At 38.8% G+C, this 18338-nt stretch overlaps 1 protein-coding gene across 1 annotated transcript in view; it reads right to left on the reverse strand.

The window, feature by feature from the left end:
• Nucleotides 1-18338, reverse strand: part of JAG2 (jagged canonical Notch ligand 2) — a 95037-nt gene that overhangs the window by 15510 nt on the left and 61189 nt on the right. The window contains 13 exon segments of the mRNA XM_074956355.1: nt 104-220; nt 1200-1313; nt 1783-1896; nt 4051-4164; nt 4842-5006; nt 5564-5714; nt 9904-10077; nt 10415-10461; nt 11074-11187; nt 11787-11900; nt 13274-13387; nt 16176-16295; nt 16726-16856. Coding sequence (XP_074812456.1) covers nt 104-220; nt 1200-1313; nt 1783-1896; nt 4051-4164; nt 4842-5006; nt 5564-5714; nt 9904-10077; nt 10415-10461; nt 11074-11187; nt 11787-11900; nt 13274-13387; nt 16176-16295; nt 16726-16856 — 1589 coding nt within the window.

Genomic DNA, 18338 nt, shown 5'->3' on the forward strand with positions numbered 1-18338 from the left:
ATACATGTTGGCACCTGAACATTAAAAACCTGCTTTGGTTTAATTAACAGCTTTGTACCAGATACTCCTAGTATCTTAGTGGAAAAAAAAAATGAAGTCTTACTCTGTGTGCATGTACGTCCTTCCCATCCTTCTTTACAGATGCAAGAAAAAGAATCGCCACTGCCAACACACGTTCCCCCATTCATGCAAGGGTTAGGAATACAGCTGCTGTTTTTAGCTTTGATTTAAACAAACAAAACAATTATGTAAAACAGTATCAAAATCTAGATTTCAAACTTCGATCCCCATTTCGCTTGGTTCATAGTAATTGCCATACTGGATCAGACTCAAGGTCCATCTGGCCAGTACCAGACAATACAGGGGAAGGTTTGGGAACCTAGAAGTAGGTACATATAGATTACTATATCTCCTGTGTTAGGTCTGATCCTGATCCCTATTAGTTAGAGATTGCCTTAAGCATGAGGTTTAATATACCTTTCAAATTTTTGTTATGACTATAACTCTGGGTATTCCTGTTATCCACACAAGTGTCCAATCCAGAAGTCTTGCTAGTGTCAACATCTCAGGACACAGTGTGGTAAATATGAATGCCAAGCTATGATTTAAAATTCTATAACCTAGTTAAACATGAGTATGATATATATGAAATAGAACCAGAGCCAAGTGGAATGACTAGAACTGTGCTGTCTTCATCTAATTTTTCATCTCACATTTCTAGTGGAAGGTTTAGTACTCATGAAAACAGTTCTTTAGAAATGGAGATGGACGTCTTCCATTTGTTCACATAACAGGTACCAAAAACAAACTAACAAGAAAGACAAAAACCCAGGCCCAGCCCCAGCCCACACAGCAATGCAAGCTTCCCCACATTGCTCCCAATGAACTTCTACCATGCTTCTCCATGCCCACTCCATCTTTTCTTGGAAGTCTTATTAGGTAGGAGTCATGGTGCGAATTGTAATGCATTTTTTTTTTATTATATGAACATTCTACTGAATACTGGATAGACGTGACAAAATTCCTGTTCAGGGTCTACATGAAATGAAAGGTATTAAAAACTTATGGTCACTGGCCACTGGGTTGGACTTGAACTAGCCTCTCCCAATTACCAAATATTTGAGAGCTATCTAGAATCCTCTCTGCCTCAACCCATTTTGGACTCTACCACACATCAATGAGTAAAGTTAAAAGCTTACCAATGTTGCAAGTGCCCCCCTTCCATTCTGGAGGACATGAACATCTAAAAGTGTTTCCATCATCATAACACGTTCCTCCATTGCTACAAGTACTGGCATCACACTGATATTCACCTAGGAGCCACAACAAAACAAGAACTAAGCAGCACATCAAGAGTGAATGGAAGTTAAACGAGATATTAACATTTTCTGTGACAGACATTGCAGAGTTTGTTTGGGTGTAGTTTGATTTCTAATTTTTAGAACAAACTTAATATTTCAATGTAATACCATTAAGAAAGTGCACTGTTCCATTTGCTCTGGTATTATAATGAAATCAAGCAAATGGCAGCTACTGTCTTTCCTCCACTGTTAATTCAATAGCCTAACATGTTGACAAGAGTTTTTGTTTGAACATTTTAAAAAACACCACCACCACCACCGTTTTGGACTGGGAAGGAGATTATGAATACAGACTTTGATTCCTCCACGGGTGCGGTCTCAAATCCATTTGAGAAAATTGGTAGTTTCCCCTCCACCCTCTATGGGAGAAAGAATACAAGTATGTGCACAAAAGATGAATATGAACAAAGTAAACACTTACGTGAATGGCAAGTTTTGCCTTTCCAACCATTTTTACATTCACAATAGAAGTCATTCACCAAATCAATACATCGGCCTCCATTGTGACACGGATTAGGGGAACAGTCGTTAAAATCTATTAAAAAAATTCAAAATGCTCAACAAAATGCGGTAGACTAGGATAGAGGAGTTTCTTTTAAAAAAAATTAGGTATATTGTCTTTTGTGAAGAAATAAAATGTCTCCAGACACAGACAAGAACTGGTCAGAAGTGCAAAGAAAGCTTCAGACCTTGGCACGAAAACAGTGGCAAAAAGATGACATGAGAATCCAGAGTTTAATACTGAAAACCATGAATTAAAAGAAGCCTTAGATGTTTACATTTTCTTTTAAGAATATTTCAGATTCAAAACTATTTTTGGGAAAGGTACTATACTGACCGATCTGGAGACCGAGCTTTTACTACCCATAGAACAGGTACTGCACTGGCACCGTTAGAGCAAGCTTCCTCACACAAGGCTTGATCCAAAGCCCACTGGAATCATTGGGAAGATTCCAACAGACTTCATGGGGCTCTGGATCAGGCCCATACTGCCCCACCAATGGGCCTCAACCCAGACCTAGAGGGACCATCTCTAAGTGGAGTTTAGCATTTGTTAATTTAAATACTTGGCCCCTCTGATAAATTTTTTGCATGAGATATAAAATCATCAACTGACACCATCAATACTACCTGGGAGTTTTAGAACAGGAAGAGAAGAATGCTTTTTTCTGTTGAACTGGGGAAAATTTTTGTAGGCAGAACAATTATCTAAGATGGAATTTAGCCAAGACACCACGTTAACATCTCTTGAAAAAGGACCAAAGGGTTAAAGGCCCTTGTTTCACATCTCATCTGAAAAATGGCACCTGAAATAGCCATGTAAACCCCTAAAACCAAGATTTAGAAATGCTTTTCTAATTCAGAGGGGGGAAAGATCTTCTTTGCAGTAATCCATCCAAGTACTGATCAAATATTACCCTCTTTGCATTCATCAGTCCAAGGTGATAGGAACATAGGCCCTACTCATTCAAGAGGGGAAGTTTTTCCCTCATGGAAGAAGATCCAGATAGGATATAACTTGGTAACAATTGATAGTACATTCTAAAGTCTAGGTTATATTTAAGTTAGTTCTTTCATTCCAAACTCAATTACATCAATTGTTATGGTTATGCTTTTTTAAAATATGAGAGTTCAATATTTGCTATATATTTAATCTACAGTATTAGATGACTCAGTGGGTTCTCATTAGTGGGGCGGATGGCATACCTCTGAAGCAGAAGTCCTTGGGGGAAAAAAAACTGCTCTGGAGCAGTTACCAGGATACTCCAGTACATCAATTACACATAACTAGCCTAGACAGCCTCTGGCCGGCATATTTTCGTTTTTACTCGAATAGTACTTCTGGAGATATCAGTAGGAATATTTATAATCCTATCTTAGAGTTTAATTGAAGAAAACACGAACATCTCTGCAATGCAGACTGTTTGAGCTATTCCATTCTTCCAACCTCTAGCACTTAAGATTTAGTTGTGGTCCAAGTCTGGGCATTAATCTAGATTTCCATCAATACCACCATAAAAGACTGATTCATATCACAGGTTTGTTTGGTTTTTAGTACACCTGGACTATCAGATTGCTTTTGGTATAGTGACAACTGTGTTGCAAGAATGTTCTAAGGACCAGCATATGCTTTCCTCTAACTATTCTGAAAACGTATCAGAGGGGTAGCCACGTTAGTCTGGATCTTTAAAAGTGGCAAAGAGTCCTGTGGCACTTTATAGACTAAGGGACATATTGGAGCATAAGTTTTCGTGGATGAATACCCATTTCGTCAGATGCATGTAGTGGAAATTTCCAGAGGCAGAAATTTCCACTATATGCATCCGACAAAGTGGGTATTTACCCACGAAAGCTTACGCTCCAATACGTCCTGTTAGTCTGTAAGGTGCCACAGGACTCTCTGCTGCCTTATTTTGAAAATGTTAATTAACAGGATGAAAAGTGATAATTACTGAAAGCTTTTATCAAAAAGCACACTACTGCAAAATCAGGTTACATTCACATTTAAAGAACTGCTCCCCTTAGAAGCTGCATTCTTAAAGCCTCTTAAAGAGTCATTTGGCAAGTGGAATAGGAAATGCCACGGTTCTATAGAATGGTCAGAGAAACTCAATTCCAACATTCTTAACTGCACACTAAATGCCTCAAAAAAATGTTATCAAAGCTAGAAATTTTTAGTTGTACCCACTTGTGTCACACAATTCTCCTTCCCAGCCACTTAAGCAGAAACACCTAAATGAATCTACTTCATCAATGCAAGTCCCGCCATTCTTGCAAGGTTTTCCAAGACAGTCATTGATATCTAAAGAGAAAGTCAACACAGGGTTATAATTGGGACTATTTTAATCAGTGAATTAAATGCAGAAGACAGTTTCAGATTCGTGTTAAACATTTTAAAGAGCTAGGTCCCGCAGAGGGTGTGCCAGATTGACAGCTCTGGAACTATGCGCTCCATTCGTCCATGTAAAATGGGTGCACACGCACACACACTTGTTTTCAAAAATGGTTAATGGTTCTAATCATATTCTCACTGTTGATACTGGGAATTTCCTTCCATCTGGCAAATACTCTAAGTCACTGTACCAAAATGCTAACAGTGCACGGCAGGCTCTCTTACACTGCCTCACCAATATGCCTCAAAACCTGCTCCAAGAAAGTTCAAACTCTACGTCTAATGAATTCATAGCTTCCTGTGGAGGGATTGCCCATGAGGGTGCCAGTTGTAATGAAGACACCCATTCCCTAAAATCTGTATTAAAACCACAACTTGTTTTACAGAGAAAACTGAAATAGTATCATAATGACTAAAAGTCATTATCAAGATGACCCGGCTTTGAACAAGCAACCTAGAAGCGAAGCACTAACATTAATTGTCCATTTTTTAAAGAAAATTTCAAAGCAACGTTCCTTTAATGATTGAAAAAAAAAAAATCTCTAAGCCTTCAAGCTCTTTAAAAAGATAGACAGACTTCCACTTACTTTCATGGCAGTACGTTCCAGTAAAACCCCTCTCACAGGCACAAGTAAAATTCCCTCCTGGCTGACTAATGCACCGTCCATGAGGCCCGCAAACATTAGATGAAATGAAACGGATACCTTCCTGTGTAGCATTTGTGAATACTTCTATTGTACAGCTGTCTATTACTAAGAATAAAAAGGTAAATCAGTTACTCTTAACACCATTAGTTATATATAGAAAAGATTGTGCCAACGAAGAACTGTGGCTTTTTTAATCTTGAGTAGTAAACGCATTGTTCATATCTTATTGGAAGACATTTTATGCACATTCTAAGATTATAACATTAAGTGAAAGTTATCTTGCATTACCCTGCAAGTAATGCACAAGATTACAAGCATATTTCCCATTCCCCCAGCCATCATGTACTTGACATGGTCTAACTTCTGCTGGTAACAGACAAACTTTTGAGCCACACACAACTCTTCTGCAGCTCTGTGTGGCTTGAAAGCTTGTCTCTCTCACCAACAGAAGCTGGCCCAATAAAAGATTTTCATCTCACCAACCTTGTTCTCTCTAATAACCTGGGACTGACACTGCTACAGCTACACTGCATACATAGTTTAACTACAGCACTTTGATATAAGAGACACTACTCCCTGCCACCCTATAATCCTCTGCATTTTTCTCCCATTGTGTTCTACATGACTGCCCAAGTAATGAATTCCTGGGGGACAGCACATACCTTTGCAAGAACTGTTCTTGCAGTGGTCCTTGAGGTGAGAACAATTCTTTCCATCGTAGTCATCAGAGCAGGCACAGTAATAATCTCCTCCTAGATCATAGCATTTAGCCCCATTCTGGCAAGGGTTAGGTTCACAGAAATCAACATCCATCTGTAACAAAGAGTATCAGCCATCAGGAACTATTTCCCAGCACAGTAAGCAGCATTATCAATGTTGCTATAGACACTGATGAAGTTACTTTATCAGGAAATTAATATTAAACACAATGTTTATAAATTGTCTATATTGTATGCCATTCTACAGCTTGGATACAGGCTGCAAGTTACTTTAGTCAAGTCCATTGCAAAATAGTTCTGTTACTACTATAAAGGACCACTTTGAAGATTCAACAAGGACTTTGTAATAGTTCAGTTTTGTCAGCAAGCTGAGTGTGGAAAAAAAAAGGGTAAGAAATGATGCATAAATAAAATACAAAATTTAAACTCAAAAATGTCATATTGTGATCTCTACCCTTTACTATTTCTCTGTGTATGCCCTCTAATACTGTAACTGAACTGGACACTGGTGCATCTGTATAGTTTTCATACAATCCACTCATGCTTGCAACTATTTGGCACAATACTTCAAGAGCATTAAAAATTCCCATACAGCTGCTTAATTCTCCTGCCACCTCCATTGATAGCAAACAGGCTTTTCATTACTAACTCCATGAATGTGCATATTTAAGAAAGGTGGTTTAAAAGATCTCTTAAATCTTGTCTGTTACTACTATTAGGATGAAAATGCCAAACTTAGACAAAAAACTCACAGCATGTAAACCTTTACACAGACACATCCTTTTAAGGAAGTGACTCATCTTAATATACAGTCTTCTTGTGTCTGCTACATTTGCTTAAAACAGTCCTTACATGCCAGTGAATGAAAAAAAAGTACCTCATACCATGGTACCTTTCCTACCAACTGCTATTCTCAAGAGCCTGTTTTACTTTAGGAAAAACTTTAAGTACTATCCTGTTTTAGTGTTCTCCTGAGAAAAAAGGGAGGAGATTTTATTAGCTTCACTGCAGAGTTTTCATTATTTGCCTGTAATTCTGACAACTTTATAGACAGTCTGAAAAAATTGTCTGTAGCAAAAAAAAAAAAAAAAAAAAAAAAAGGTAAACCAAAGGCTCAAATATCATAGATGTGTTTCAATTCAATGCAGCATGTGCAACTGAAATATTAGAGAGTTTTCAGCAAGCTATTTTGCTCTGTTTTTAGAGAGTGTTCCATGCAGACTACAAAAAGCATTTAGATTCTGAGAATAAGATCTGAGAATATCTTTCTATCAGAAGTTTCCATTTGTTTCCTTCCATTAAAGTAAATTTCCCTTTCTCAATTCAAGTTTAGTAGCTGCTACTTTAGCATCTGGAATCAGCAGTAGAGATTTCCTGCGACACTCATGGCAGTCAGCCAACTCCCTCTCTTATTCATCAGGTTTGATAAACTTATACATTGTACTAGAAACCACCCAAAAGGAAGAGCACTCAAATGATCAGACCCATGTAGAAATAGCATCTAAGCTGTGAGTTAATGGATCAGTTTAAGAACTGGTCCATGGCTATTACTAGCAACTCATTTTTTAAATTTTAAATAAAACACAGGGTATTGGTATTGTGAAGTAGTTGTATTTCAAGCAGAGAAATTACTTTTGCAATATTTTATTAAACTGAAGAACGGAGATCCTCAGCGAAAAAACCTGGCACAACCCCATCCCTAAATTCTAATCTACCCTCACTGGTGGATGTTGCTGTGCTACGGTTCTATCACTGCTTGTGTGACTGCTCAGATATTCACATGACTGAAAATAAAAACTAGACACTAGATGTTAAGGGGAAAAAATTCTAGGTTTTGTTGAGAAAGGGTTGAGTGCCCTCCCCACAAAAACAAATCTTCAGCCTCATGAGTGGTTTTAATTCTTACTCATGCTTTTGTATGCAAGTTCTAAACCCTGCAGCAAGCAACATCTCCACACACTTCTGGTGCGATATCAGGTTTAAGATCCAGATTCTGCACTCTACTCAGGACTGGTGAGGCCTCTGCTGGAGTAGTGTGTTCAATTCTGGGTGCCACACCTTAGGAAAGATGTGGACAAATCAGAGTCCAGAGGAGAGCAACGAAAATGATAAAAGGCTTAGAAAACCTGACCTACGAGGAAAGATTTTTTAAAAATTTTTTTAAGTGGGCATGTTTAGTCTTGAGAAAAGACAACTGAGGTGGGGACCTGTCATAAATAGAAAGGGAAGGGTAAACCCCTTTAAAATCCCTCCTGGCCAGAGGAAATCTCCTCTCACCTGTAAAGGGTTAAGAAGCTAAAGGTAACCTCGCTGGCACCTGACCAAAATGACCAATGAGGAGACAAGATACTTTCAAAAGCTGGTAGGAGGGAGAGAAACAAAGGGTTTGTGTGTCTGTCTACATTTTGTCTTTGCCGGGGATAGACCAGGAATGAAGCCTTAGAACTTTTAGTAAGTAATCTAGCTAGGTATGTGTTAGATTATGATTTCTTTAAATGGCTGAGAAAAGAATTGTGCTGAATAGAATAACTATTTCTGTCTGTGTATCTTTTTTGTAACTTAAGGTTTTTGCCTAGAGGGGTTCTCTATGTTTTGAATCTAATTACCCTGTAAGGTATTTACCATCCTGATTTTACAGGGGGGATTTCTTATTTCTAATTCTATTTTTATTAAAAGTCTTCTTGTAAGAAAACTGAATGCTTTTTCATTGTTCTCAGATCCAGGGGTTTGGGTCTGTGGTCACCTATGCAAATTGGTGAGGCTTTTTATCCAACATTTCCCAGGAAAGGGGGGGTGCAAGTGTTGGGAGGATTGTTCATTGTTCTTAAGATCCAAGGGTCTGGGTCTGTAGTCACCTAGGCAAATTGGTGAGGCTTTTTACCAAACCTTGTCCAGGAAGTAGGGTGCAAGGTTTTTGGGAAGTATTTTGGGGGGAAAGACGTGTCCAAACAGCTCTTCCCCAGTAACCAGTATTTGTTTGGTGGTGGTAGCGGCCAATCCAAGGACAAAAGGGTGGAATATTTTGTACCTTGGGGAAGTTTTGACCTAAGCTGGTAAAGATAAGCTTAGGAGGTTTTTCATGCAGGTCCCCACATCTGTACCCTAGAGTTCAGAGTGGGGGAGGAACCTTGACAGGACCTGATAACAGTCTTCAAATACGTTAAGGGCTGTTATAAAAAAAGAGGATGTGATCAATTATTCTGGTCTTACCTTCAGTGGATATGGAGAAGTAAGGAACTTAATCTAAATCTCCCCTGATGCAGATTAGGTAGTAGAAAAACTTTCTAACTAGAAGTATAGTTAAACTCTGGAATAGGGCTCCAAGGAATGTTGTGGAACCCTCAGGATTGGTGCTTTTTAAAAAACATGCTGGACAAACACCAGTCAGGGACGATCAAGGTTTACTTGGTCCTGCCTCAGTGCAGGGAGTTGGACTTGACCCCCAGCTCTACATTTCTAGAACTCTATGAAACAAATTTTTATTTATGCTCAAATAAATTTGTTAGTCTCTAAGGTACCACAAGTACTCCTGTTCTTCTTGCGGCTACAGACTAACAGGGCTGCTACTCAAACCTATGAGAAACACACTTACCCACGTGCTTATCTTTAAGCACATAAATAGCCACAGTGAAGTCAAAAGGACTACTCACAAGTAAGTTTAAGAACAGGCATAAGTGTTTGCAGGATCAGGCCTAAATACATGTTTGAGTATATCAAAAGAGCAGAGGTCTTCAAAAAGATTCAGAGCAAAATCGTTAGACTTGTTTAAGAAATTCTGAATCTTAAAACACTAAGGGTACGTCTTCACTACCTGCCGCTTGGCAGGTAGCAATTGACTGATCCCCGAATTGACGCCTGTACTCCACCTCGGCAGGAGGAGTAAGTGGAGCTGACGGGGGAGCCGCCGTGGTTGACTCGCCGGCGTGAGGACAGCCAGGTAAGTCGAACTAAGGTACTTTGACTTCAGCTATGCTAATAGCATAGCTGAAGTTGCGTATCTTAGTTTGAAACCCCCCCCCCCACCCGAGCCCAGGCCTTAGAGAGATTCACCAATATATGTGCTTACAATGCTTTACAGTTACACGCATTAGGCTGTAGCTTTAAATGTTACAGCCACTATACCACTCACTGTACAACAAATTTGCTTATTCACAGAGTATCAAGTAACACTGCATTATCTGTAATGCTCTGGCCTTGGGCTGCTCTAATTTAAACCGGAGATACGTTTCTTTCCAGAACTCAATCCATCAAAGCTATTACAGCAATTTCAACATCGCTCTCACCTCACAGAAAGCTCCTGCAAAGCCCTGCTGACATAGACAACGGAATCCATTGACCAGGTCCTCACAGTGTCCTCCATTTTGACATGGATTGCTTGCACATTCATTTATTTCTATCTCACAGTTTTTTCCTAGATAACCATGAGGGCATAAGCAATGGTAACCATTCACTTCATCCTACATAGAGGGGGAGGAAAGGGCAAGATTGGAAATAAATGTTTATTGTAAATTACAGTGTACCTCACATTTTCAAGATTGATCTTGAATACTGTATTTACAAACAGCATCAGACAGATTTTGGCTCCATTAAAAGAAATAAATCAAACTCATGAATTAAGCAATACACAAGCAGTTTGTGTCTCCTCCCACTTCATCTTCTTATTGAACTAATCTGTAGATACACATATTGCATACAAGCACTGAATTAATATGAATTTTGATTTAAGATTTTAAAGATGAGCACCTTTTCCCTTACAAAAGGGAATGTGATTAATATATTTTACAAAAAGATTACCTTACAAGTCCCTCCATGTTCACATTGTCCATGACAGTCATTAATATCTATTGAAAAAAATATACAAAGACATCAAAAATTTACAGCAGAAGTTGAACCCCTTGAAGTCTAAGGGTCCAGAATTTAAAAAAAAGAAAAAAAAAAGTCAGTACTAATTATTTTGAAGGAAGGATTTTGACAGGATGCTTAGGGGTAAATAGGTTTGATATCTGACTGCCTTAAAACTCATTCATGTTTAAAATTAGAATACAAGCTAAAGTATCATATCAATTACATTCATTATTTGAGACAATATATTTTTCTAAGGTAGAACGGAAAGATTGTATTTTAAACTATATCATTCAGTATATGGTGTGTTTGTACATTTACAGTTTTAGTCCAATTCCACAGCGGAAATCAAATGCTTTATATCCAATAAATAAAGCATTTCTACCGACTTCAATATGCACTCCCAGTTTACTTTGCCAAAAGTTAGGAAAGCTACAGAGGCATTTTGAAACAGCATAAAAGTTCTTTTCCCTTCAGTCATTTAGAACTATGCTACCATAATCTGCGATAGTTCTTTTTTTAAAGAGAAAGTTATCCTGGGTCGATATATATATAAACACACACACACACACACACACACACACACACACTCTAGAAGAAGAAATACTAACTGATATGACAATTTACTCCTTTCCATCCTGGAATGCAGTCACAGTAATATCCACCAATGAGATTTTTGCAAGAGTAAGCATTAAGACAGGGTTTCCCCTCACACTCATTAGCATCTGTGAAACAAGATAAAAGAAGAATAAAGAACAAACCCAGAAACAGACCCCCTTTGCACCAAGCAAAGCCTCCATGCAATCCAAGCATCAGTTACAAGAAACAATAGAATTTTACTTATGTATGCCACGAAAACAGTCTCTATATTGTAGCTTTTCAATGCAAATTCATTTACACTCTTTTACATGCAAGTAAAAAACATATTCCCCTTAGACAAATCTCACAGATAGCGTTAGTTATGAAAGTGAGAGAAGTAAATTACTGTCACACTAATTATAAGTCAGCCATTGCCACCATTAAGAAGGAGCTACCATCACCACTATTGTATTTTGAAACAGAAAAGTAAACAGGCATCCTCTAAGATCAGTTACAATTGTATGCAGATGTCGGCTTAGATGCTTATAGGTACTAGTGTTTGCTTCCAAACTATTAAGCAGGAACCAAGACATCAAGAATAAGTGACCCATATCTTACAAGTTCACTGAAATATCTATCCTGATATAATAGAGCTGAATACACACACAAAAAAAATTAAAAACCCCCAATGAGTAAATGCAAAGTGTGGAACTGTCTTCAAGAGCCATAAAAAGCAATTACTTACCAAGCTGGCAGGTTGCTCCAATCCACTGTTGTGGACATATACACTCAAAGCCATTAACACGATCAACACAGGTCCCTCCACGAGCACAAGGGTTAGACTCACATTCGTCAATATCTGTAAAATGAAAAGATAGCCATATAGAACATTTCTGGAAAGTATGAATTGAGATTTTTTTCAAAAGGGAGCAGGGGATTTAGTCACACATCTTAAGTGAACAGTGTGGATAAATCCTCTGCACTACCTAGAAAGTCTCAACCTTTGTTCTTATTTAACTTCAACATGAAAAAAGTTTCAGGACTTTCTGTGTGTGATCTATGACACCTCAACATTGTGACATACAGTGGTTTTTTTTTTGGTTTTGATAGTATACTGATCTGTATTTTCCCACTATATTCCAATGAAACTAAAATCTCTTTGGGGACTGAAGCCTGCCACTTAAACACAGTTTTCACACTGTACAGTGCTGTGTACACCATTGTTTATAAATTTATGATTCCCAAAATATTTTGGAAGATCTCTGTCCTCGTAAAGTAAGAAGATTCACTGAATCTATTAGCACAGATTAAGAGGTTTAGGTACTCCTTCACAGGTGCTTTCAGTTAAAGCAAACCAAACCAAACATTCCCTAAGGCATATGAACTAGTGTACACTACCCACAATGAACTGGTTAATAAATTCCACATATTCAAATTAAAAAGGCTTTCAGATCGCTAATATGAAGTCAGCAACATGACCGACTCTGCTCTTAAGCTAGTTTAAGCGGTGCTCCTGTGTGGTAATGGAGTTAAAACATCACTAATTCGCAACCCATATAGAATGGAGTACAAAATATTTACACATAAAATTATAAATTAAGCAGTTTGAAGAGAAACATTTTCATAACATATATTACTATGCAGGAAGATTGATTTATTTAGGTGCAAGGAAACTTGGGGCATAACATACATACACTGTGTTACATAAAGCGGGTAGTTAGACTTAGGGCTTGTCTACACACACGCTACAGCAGCACCACTGTAGCACTTTTGTGAAGATGCTACTATGCTGCTGGGAGAGCTTCTCCTGTCGGCATAGTTAAGCCACCTCTGCAAGAGGTCACAGCCATGTTGATGGGAGAAGCTCTCCTGTTGAATAGCCCTGTCTACACTGGGGAGTTAGGCTGGCATAACTCTTTCACACCCACGAAGTGTGTATGCAAGTCTGATCCATGTTTGTAATGCAAACGGGTCCTTAGTTACACTTTTGTTAACTTTTAGTCCTATACTGCAAAACTAGCTGCTTCTTTCAATTTCCTCCTGTTTTTCTAAGTAACACAAGAACAAAACCATAGAAATACATGATAAAACACAGTTTGAAATTCACAACTATTGAACAAAAATCAACTGGCACAGCATGTTACCCACTTTGCCACGTAGCAGACTTATTCAGCAAAGCGTATAACAATCCTTCAAGCCCAATATGCTAAAAATCAGCTGAATTGTACCTACCAACAGCACACGTTGGTCCGCTCCACCCTGATGGACAATGGCATTTGAAGCCCGATGAAATTTCATGGCAGCTTCCACCATTAGCACAAGGATTTGATACACAAGCATGCTCAGCTAAAGAGAAAAGAAAGGTTTTCCTAAGTAGAATGATTACACAGTAACACCTCAACCAGGGTCTAAGATTATTTTTCTTGGACACCTTCTAGCCAGAACTCACTCACTAGCCAGAGGCAACATAAAAAAGGGAGGATGCCTGCACAGATGGGAAGCTCAGGCTCTCCCATCCTTACCTGCTGTGATAGGAATGGTGCTAGATTACTATCAGGGGACTGAACCTGGACCCTCCTCAGGGGCATCATCTTTCATATGAGCCTCTCACCTCCTGTAACTGCTAGGAAGCAAATGGGAGACCACCTAAATGTCTCCGAACCACCTGACACTTGGAGGTATCTCCACTAACCTATTTCTCCCTGCCACTCCCTCCACAGCCTCTGCTTTTTGACCTTTCTCTTCTGAACTGCTCCAGTGCCTTTCTCTACTGATACTCATACAACTTCCCCAAGATAAACAGCAACAGTTCAAGTGAGAAAGGTTTCATTTATAGAGTAATTTCACTCTGCGGCTGTTCCTTGGGAATTATTTTGGGGACTATATTATTAATCCGATGGCCGGTAATATACAGGAGGTCAGACTAAATGATCACAGTGCTCTCTTCTGGCCTTGGAACCTATAAAGTAGAGCTGCCTGCAAACTCAGAACAGCAATGCACTGGATTATTTTTGGAAGGTTTTACACAACTAGAGAAATAGTTATTTTAAAATAAAGTTAGACTCTGGATGATTTAGGTGCTTATCATTTATCAGTGAATGTTTCCCTTTTTGACCTTAACCCACAAGGAGGTTACCCAGTTCACATTTAATACAATTTGTTCTGGGCAGCAGTTAGTCGTGGGGGCAATAGAAGTGATTTAACACTACAACAGCTCAATAAACCAATCTACTTTATCAACAAGCAGTCTAGCCTTAATCTGTAGTAATTATAGCTAAAAAGCCATGGCATTAGGAGCCACACATGCATTTTGAGCCTGTCTCCCTTTTTGCCAAGAGAACTAGAAACTTCCGCCATCACACTTTAACAAAGTGAAGAATATATTATATTATTGTCCATGTTATCCACATTGGTGCTACAAGGTCGGCTAGCTACAGCTATAGTCAAGATTTACTACTTCCATAGCACTACTAGACCACATAGCTCCATATGAGAATAAATTAAGCCAGGTCTATGTTTTGATAAATTTACAGTCTATGTTTGGAGATAACACAATGAATCAAGATCAATAGGTAAGTGGGAGAGAGAGAAGGAAGGAGGAAAAGTGCTCAGAGGAAACAGAGTAGGGACACTGTTCCCCTTGCCAACAGTGATTCACAAACAGCAGATTTTGATAATTTGGAAGAGTCACATTAAGTAGTTACCATCATATTGATATTAGATGCTGGAGTGGCAATGGGGAGCTCCAGTGGTAAACACTGGAGGTTAGCAGTGGAACAATAGCTGAAGTGAGTGAGATTTTTGAAGAGGTTTGATGGAATGAGGACGTTTGGCAACAAAGAGAGAAGAAGAAGTCTACAGAGTGGTCTGAAGAGTTCAGTGAGCAGTCATAGCCCATCAATTAAACTGAGCAGGGATAAGAGTGCAGGGAGCAATGGTGAGAACAAGAAAGGAGATGTATACAGAAGATTCAGGGATAATCTGACCATAGTACAGTACAGTCAAACATGAACAGCCAAAAAAACCAGGGAAAAGAGAATAAAGGAAACTATAGCATAGCTATGAAACAGAGAGGAAGTAATTTTCAGAGTGGAATCGGATAGGCTCAGAGCTGCTAGACTGACATCAGGGAGGCTAGAGGGGAGGAGGCTACAACAGAATTATGCTCCAAAACTCTTCTTCTGTACTCCCCTGAACATAGTTTTGTAACTAACATTTTAGTCTCAACTGTTCTTGAGAACAGTCCATAGCAGGCCTTGAGCAGAGTTTTCAATCATAGTTTAATCCTGCTGAATGGGGTCCAAACTGTGATATCCCTTTGTGGGAAATGTAGTTTCTTTTCTTCAAAGTGAGCGGAATAACTGGCTCATTTTTGACTTTCTAAAAGTAATTTTTTTAAAAAAAAATTAAAATATTTATGTGCCCTCCTATCTCTTCTAACTGTGATCAAAGAATACCTGCCCAGGTAGACTTCTACTTTACTACAGGAGTCAGGGCTAGAAGTGACTTTCACAAAAGCCTGTAGCATCCTTAAGATGATCCAGGTGTATATGCACATGTGCGCACAGGAAGAAGGGAGGGAGAGAGTACAGCAGAAAAAAGGTATGCCTGCACCCCTTTCCCAAAATAATACGGTACAGTTTAATACTGGGGGGAGGAAGGGGAGGCAGCATAAGAAAAAAAACAAACAAAACAAAAAAAAAAGAAAGGAAGGAGACACACTGGGCCTGATTCAATCTCCACTGCAGCCAGCGGAAGACTTTCCATTGTCCTCAGTTTTTGGATCAGGTCTTTAAGAAGGAAGATAGCAGGACGCTAGGTAGCAACACAATCTGTACCCCTCCCTCCAAGGACCTGAATTTGCAGGTTGGTGGAAAAATCCTCTTCCTGCTTCCCAGAAAGGAAAAAAAATTGGATTTTGGAAGGGACCTCTTTTGATGACTCCCTTTGAAAGGGAGGGCAGCTTTAAGTATAAGAAATAATTCCTCCTTCTCTCCATATGTGGCTTAGCTGCGGGATGTGTGTCACTGCAGGGAAACCAGCAGGCTGCTTAGAGCACACAGCTTCCCTTCCCCTCTTCAACTGCTTAACATAGCTTCAAATTCAAGTAGATGCATGCAATGGTCATCAGTACCAATTTCACAATTCTTTCCAGAGTAACCATCTGGGCAAGCACAGTGATATTCATCTGGTTCCGTGTTCATACAGGTTCCGCCATTCAAGCATGGGTGGTGATTTCCACAGTAGTTTAAATCTGGACACAGAAAAGAAAAGAAAATGGCAGCTGACAGGTGTAACATAAATCCCAAAGTTACTGTTTTAGTCCACAGTCAAGAGACTACAGGCAGACATACGCCTTCCTGGCTTGAACAACATTATATCCTCCTCCCGCTTAATCCATTTTGACTTCAAGTCATCAGTCCCTAGCAAGCCTGTCATCTCATTGCTCTCCGTGGAATAAAAAAGGATGGACAAGAGAGAACTGTATCAGTAAGAGGGGAAAGTGTATCATTCCGAGCCCCTTGCCTTAAAATGTTTTTATTTTTATGATGGTTGAGCAGTCATCTGCCACAAAAAGGATTAGTCACAGATGTGCTCAGATAATTGCACATTGCAAAAACAGTTAATAAGTTCAGTTAATCAAGCAATTTTATTAATTTTTCCTGTAAATTAACATTAAGTACCTTTGTTACACAGCAGACCACCCCAGTTGGTTTCACAATTACACTGCCATGGTTCTTTACAGCTCCCATGAGCACAGCCTGGGTAGCGGACACACTCATCACAGAACTGTCCTTGCCAACCATAATGACACCTAAGAAGTAAGTGCACATGTTAAACGTGCTTAGTTATCTGCAGTACAGGTATTCAGAGTGTTACATGTTGAACAACCCACTTGTTTTAAATAATGAATGATAAAGTGTTATTTTCTCTTTTAGAACTTGTTCTGCAACTTGCCTAGTTCAAGAGTGGTATGAATCTTTACTATAATTCACTAGGAACAAAGAAAGCAGACCCCCAAAATATCACAATAGCTTATTCTAAAACAGTACACACACGTACAAACCTGTTCTTTCACAAGAGATCCAGCCCGACACCAGTTAGAAAGTGTCATGCCTCACGGTTGTGTAAAAAGATGGATTGCATAACCTATTAATTATTTGAAATGAAGACTGCAAATTCTTTTAGTGGACCAAGAGGCATACATTGTATTTTTGTTCTGTGAAGATGGCTGGTGAGAGATTAGCTAATTTGTTCTAGAGTACTACACTTATTTCAAGACCTGGGGGTGATCAAAGATGCAGCTGTCTTGTCAATTTTCTCCAAGTTATTTTAAGAACTCTTTCTGCAGATTTAGTCTGTTATGTTCCCACTGTTCTTTAGCAGCTTATTCTAGTGTCCTCCTTACTTGGAGCAGACAAAATAAAGTAATGAACACTTGAGAAATACACAAAAATTAAAGCAAGTAAAAACCACTTAGTAACAAAACTTTAAATTAGGTTTCTTCAAAAAAAAACCCTTTCCCTTCAGATTGGATTTGTTTGTAACAATGTAGACATATACTACAAGGCCAGAATTCTGTTAGCAAAAATACCTGTGTGCTCTATAGGGAAGTTTTGTCTTGCACTTTAAAAAAAAAACTTAAGCCTCCAACAAGAAGTTATGGCTTTTTTAAGTCAGAAGGAAACTCACTGAATAACTATAGCATTAAAGAGACTGCCCCAAGAGAGTAGGTGTACTGTTAAATTACCACCAACAAAAACAGCAAGAATTCCTTCCTTACCTCAGATGGTCTTTTTTAAAAAGTATCTAAATCTTCCAATACAATCCAATTTGACAGTTAAACTGGTTGTCTGTTGGACTGGCTATTAAATATGCTTCACTATATCCAGAAAGTCTCTTTAGAAAAATCGGTTAGACTACATTGTATGGATATAATCCTCATATGCTCTGAGAGGGAGGAGTGTCAGCAACAAAGCTACATTTTTCATATCCATGTCAGTGTCTCAATATCAGTACCCCTTTGGAATGCAGTAAAGGAACGGAACTAACATTTGTAGCCACCTTGTGAGTGGAAGAGAGGAATCAAATAGGGAATCCCCATTCACTAGGGACTAATATATTAGACTGTTTAATAAGGAGTTGTGGTTCCTGAGACCATACGCTAGCAACGTGATAATTCGGTCCTTTGTGTTAATACTAACACAAACTACTCCTTACTTAAAGCTTTGAATTTTTGCTCTTCTATATTTAATTACAAAGGTAGCTTTTTTCATGTACAAACATATGTTTAGTG

The sequence above is a fragment of the Natator depressus genome, chromosome 6, assembly GCF_965152275.1.
Source record: "Natator depressus isolate rNatDep1 chromosome 6, rNatDep2.hap1, whole genome shotgun sequence".
In the NCBI taxonomy this organism is placed as follows: Eukaryota; Metazoa; Chordata; order Testudines; family Cheloniidae; genus Natator; species Natator depressus.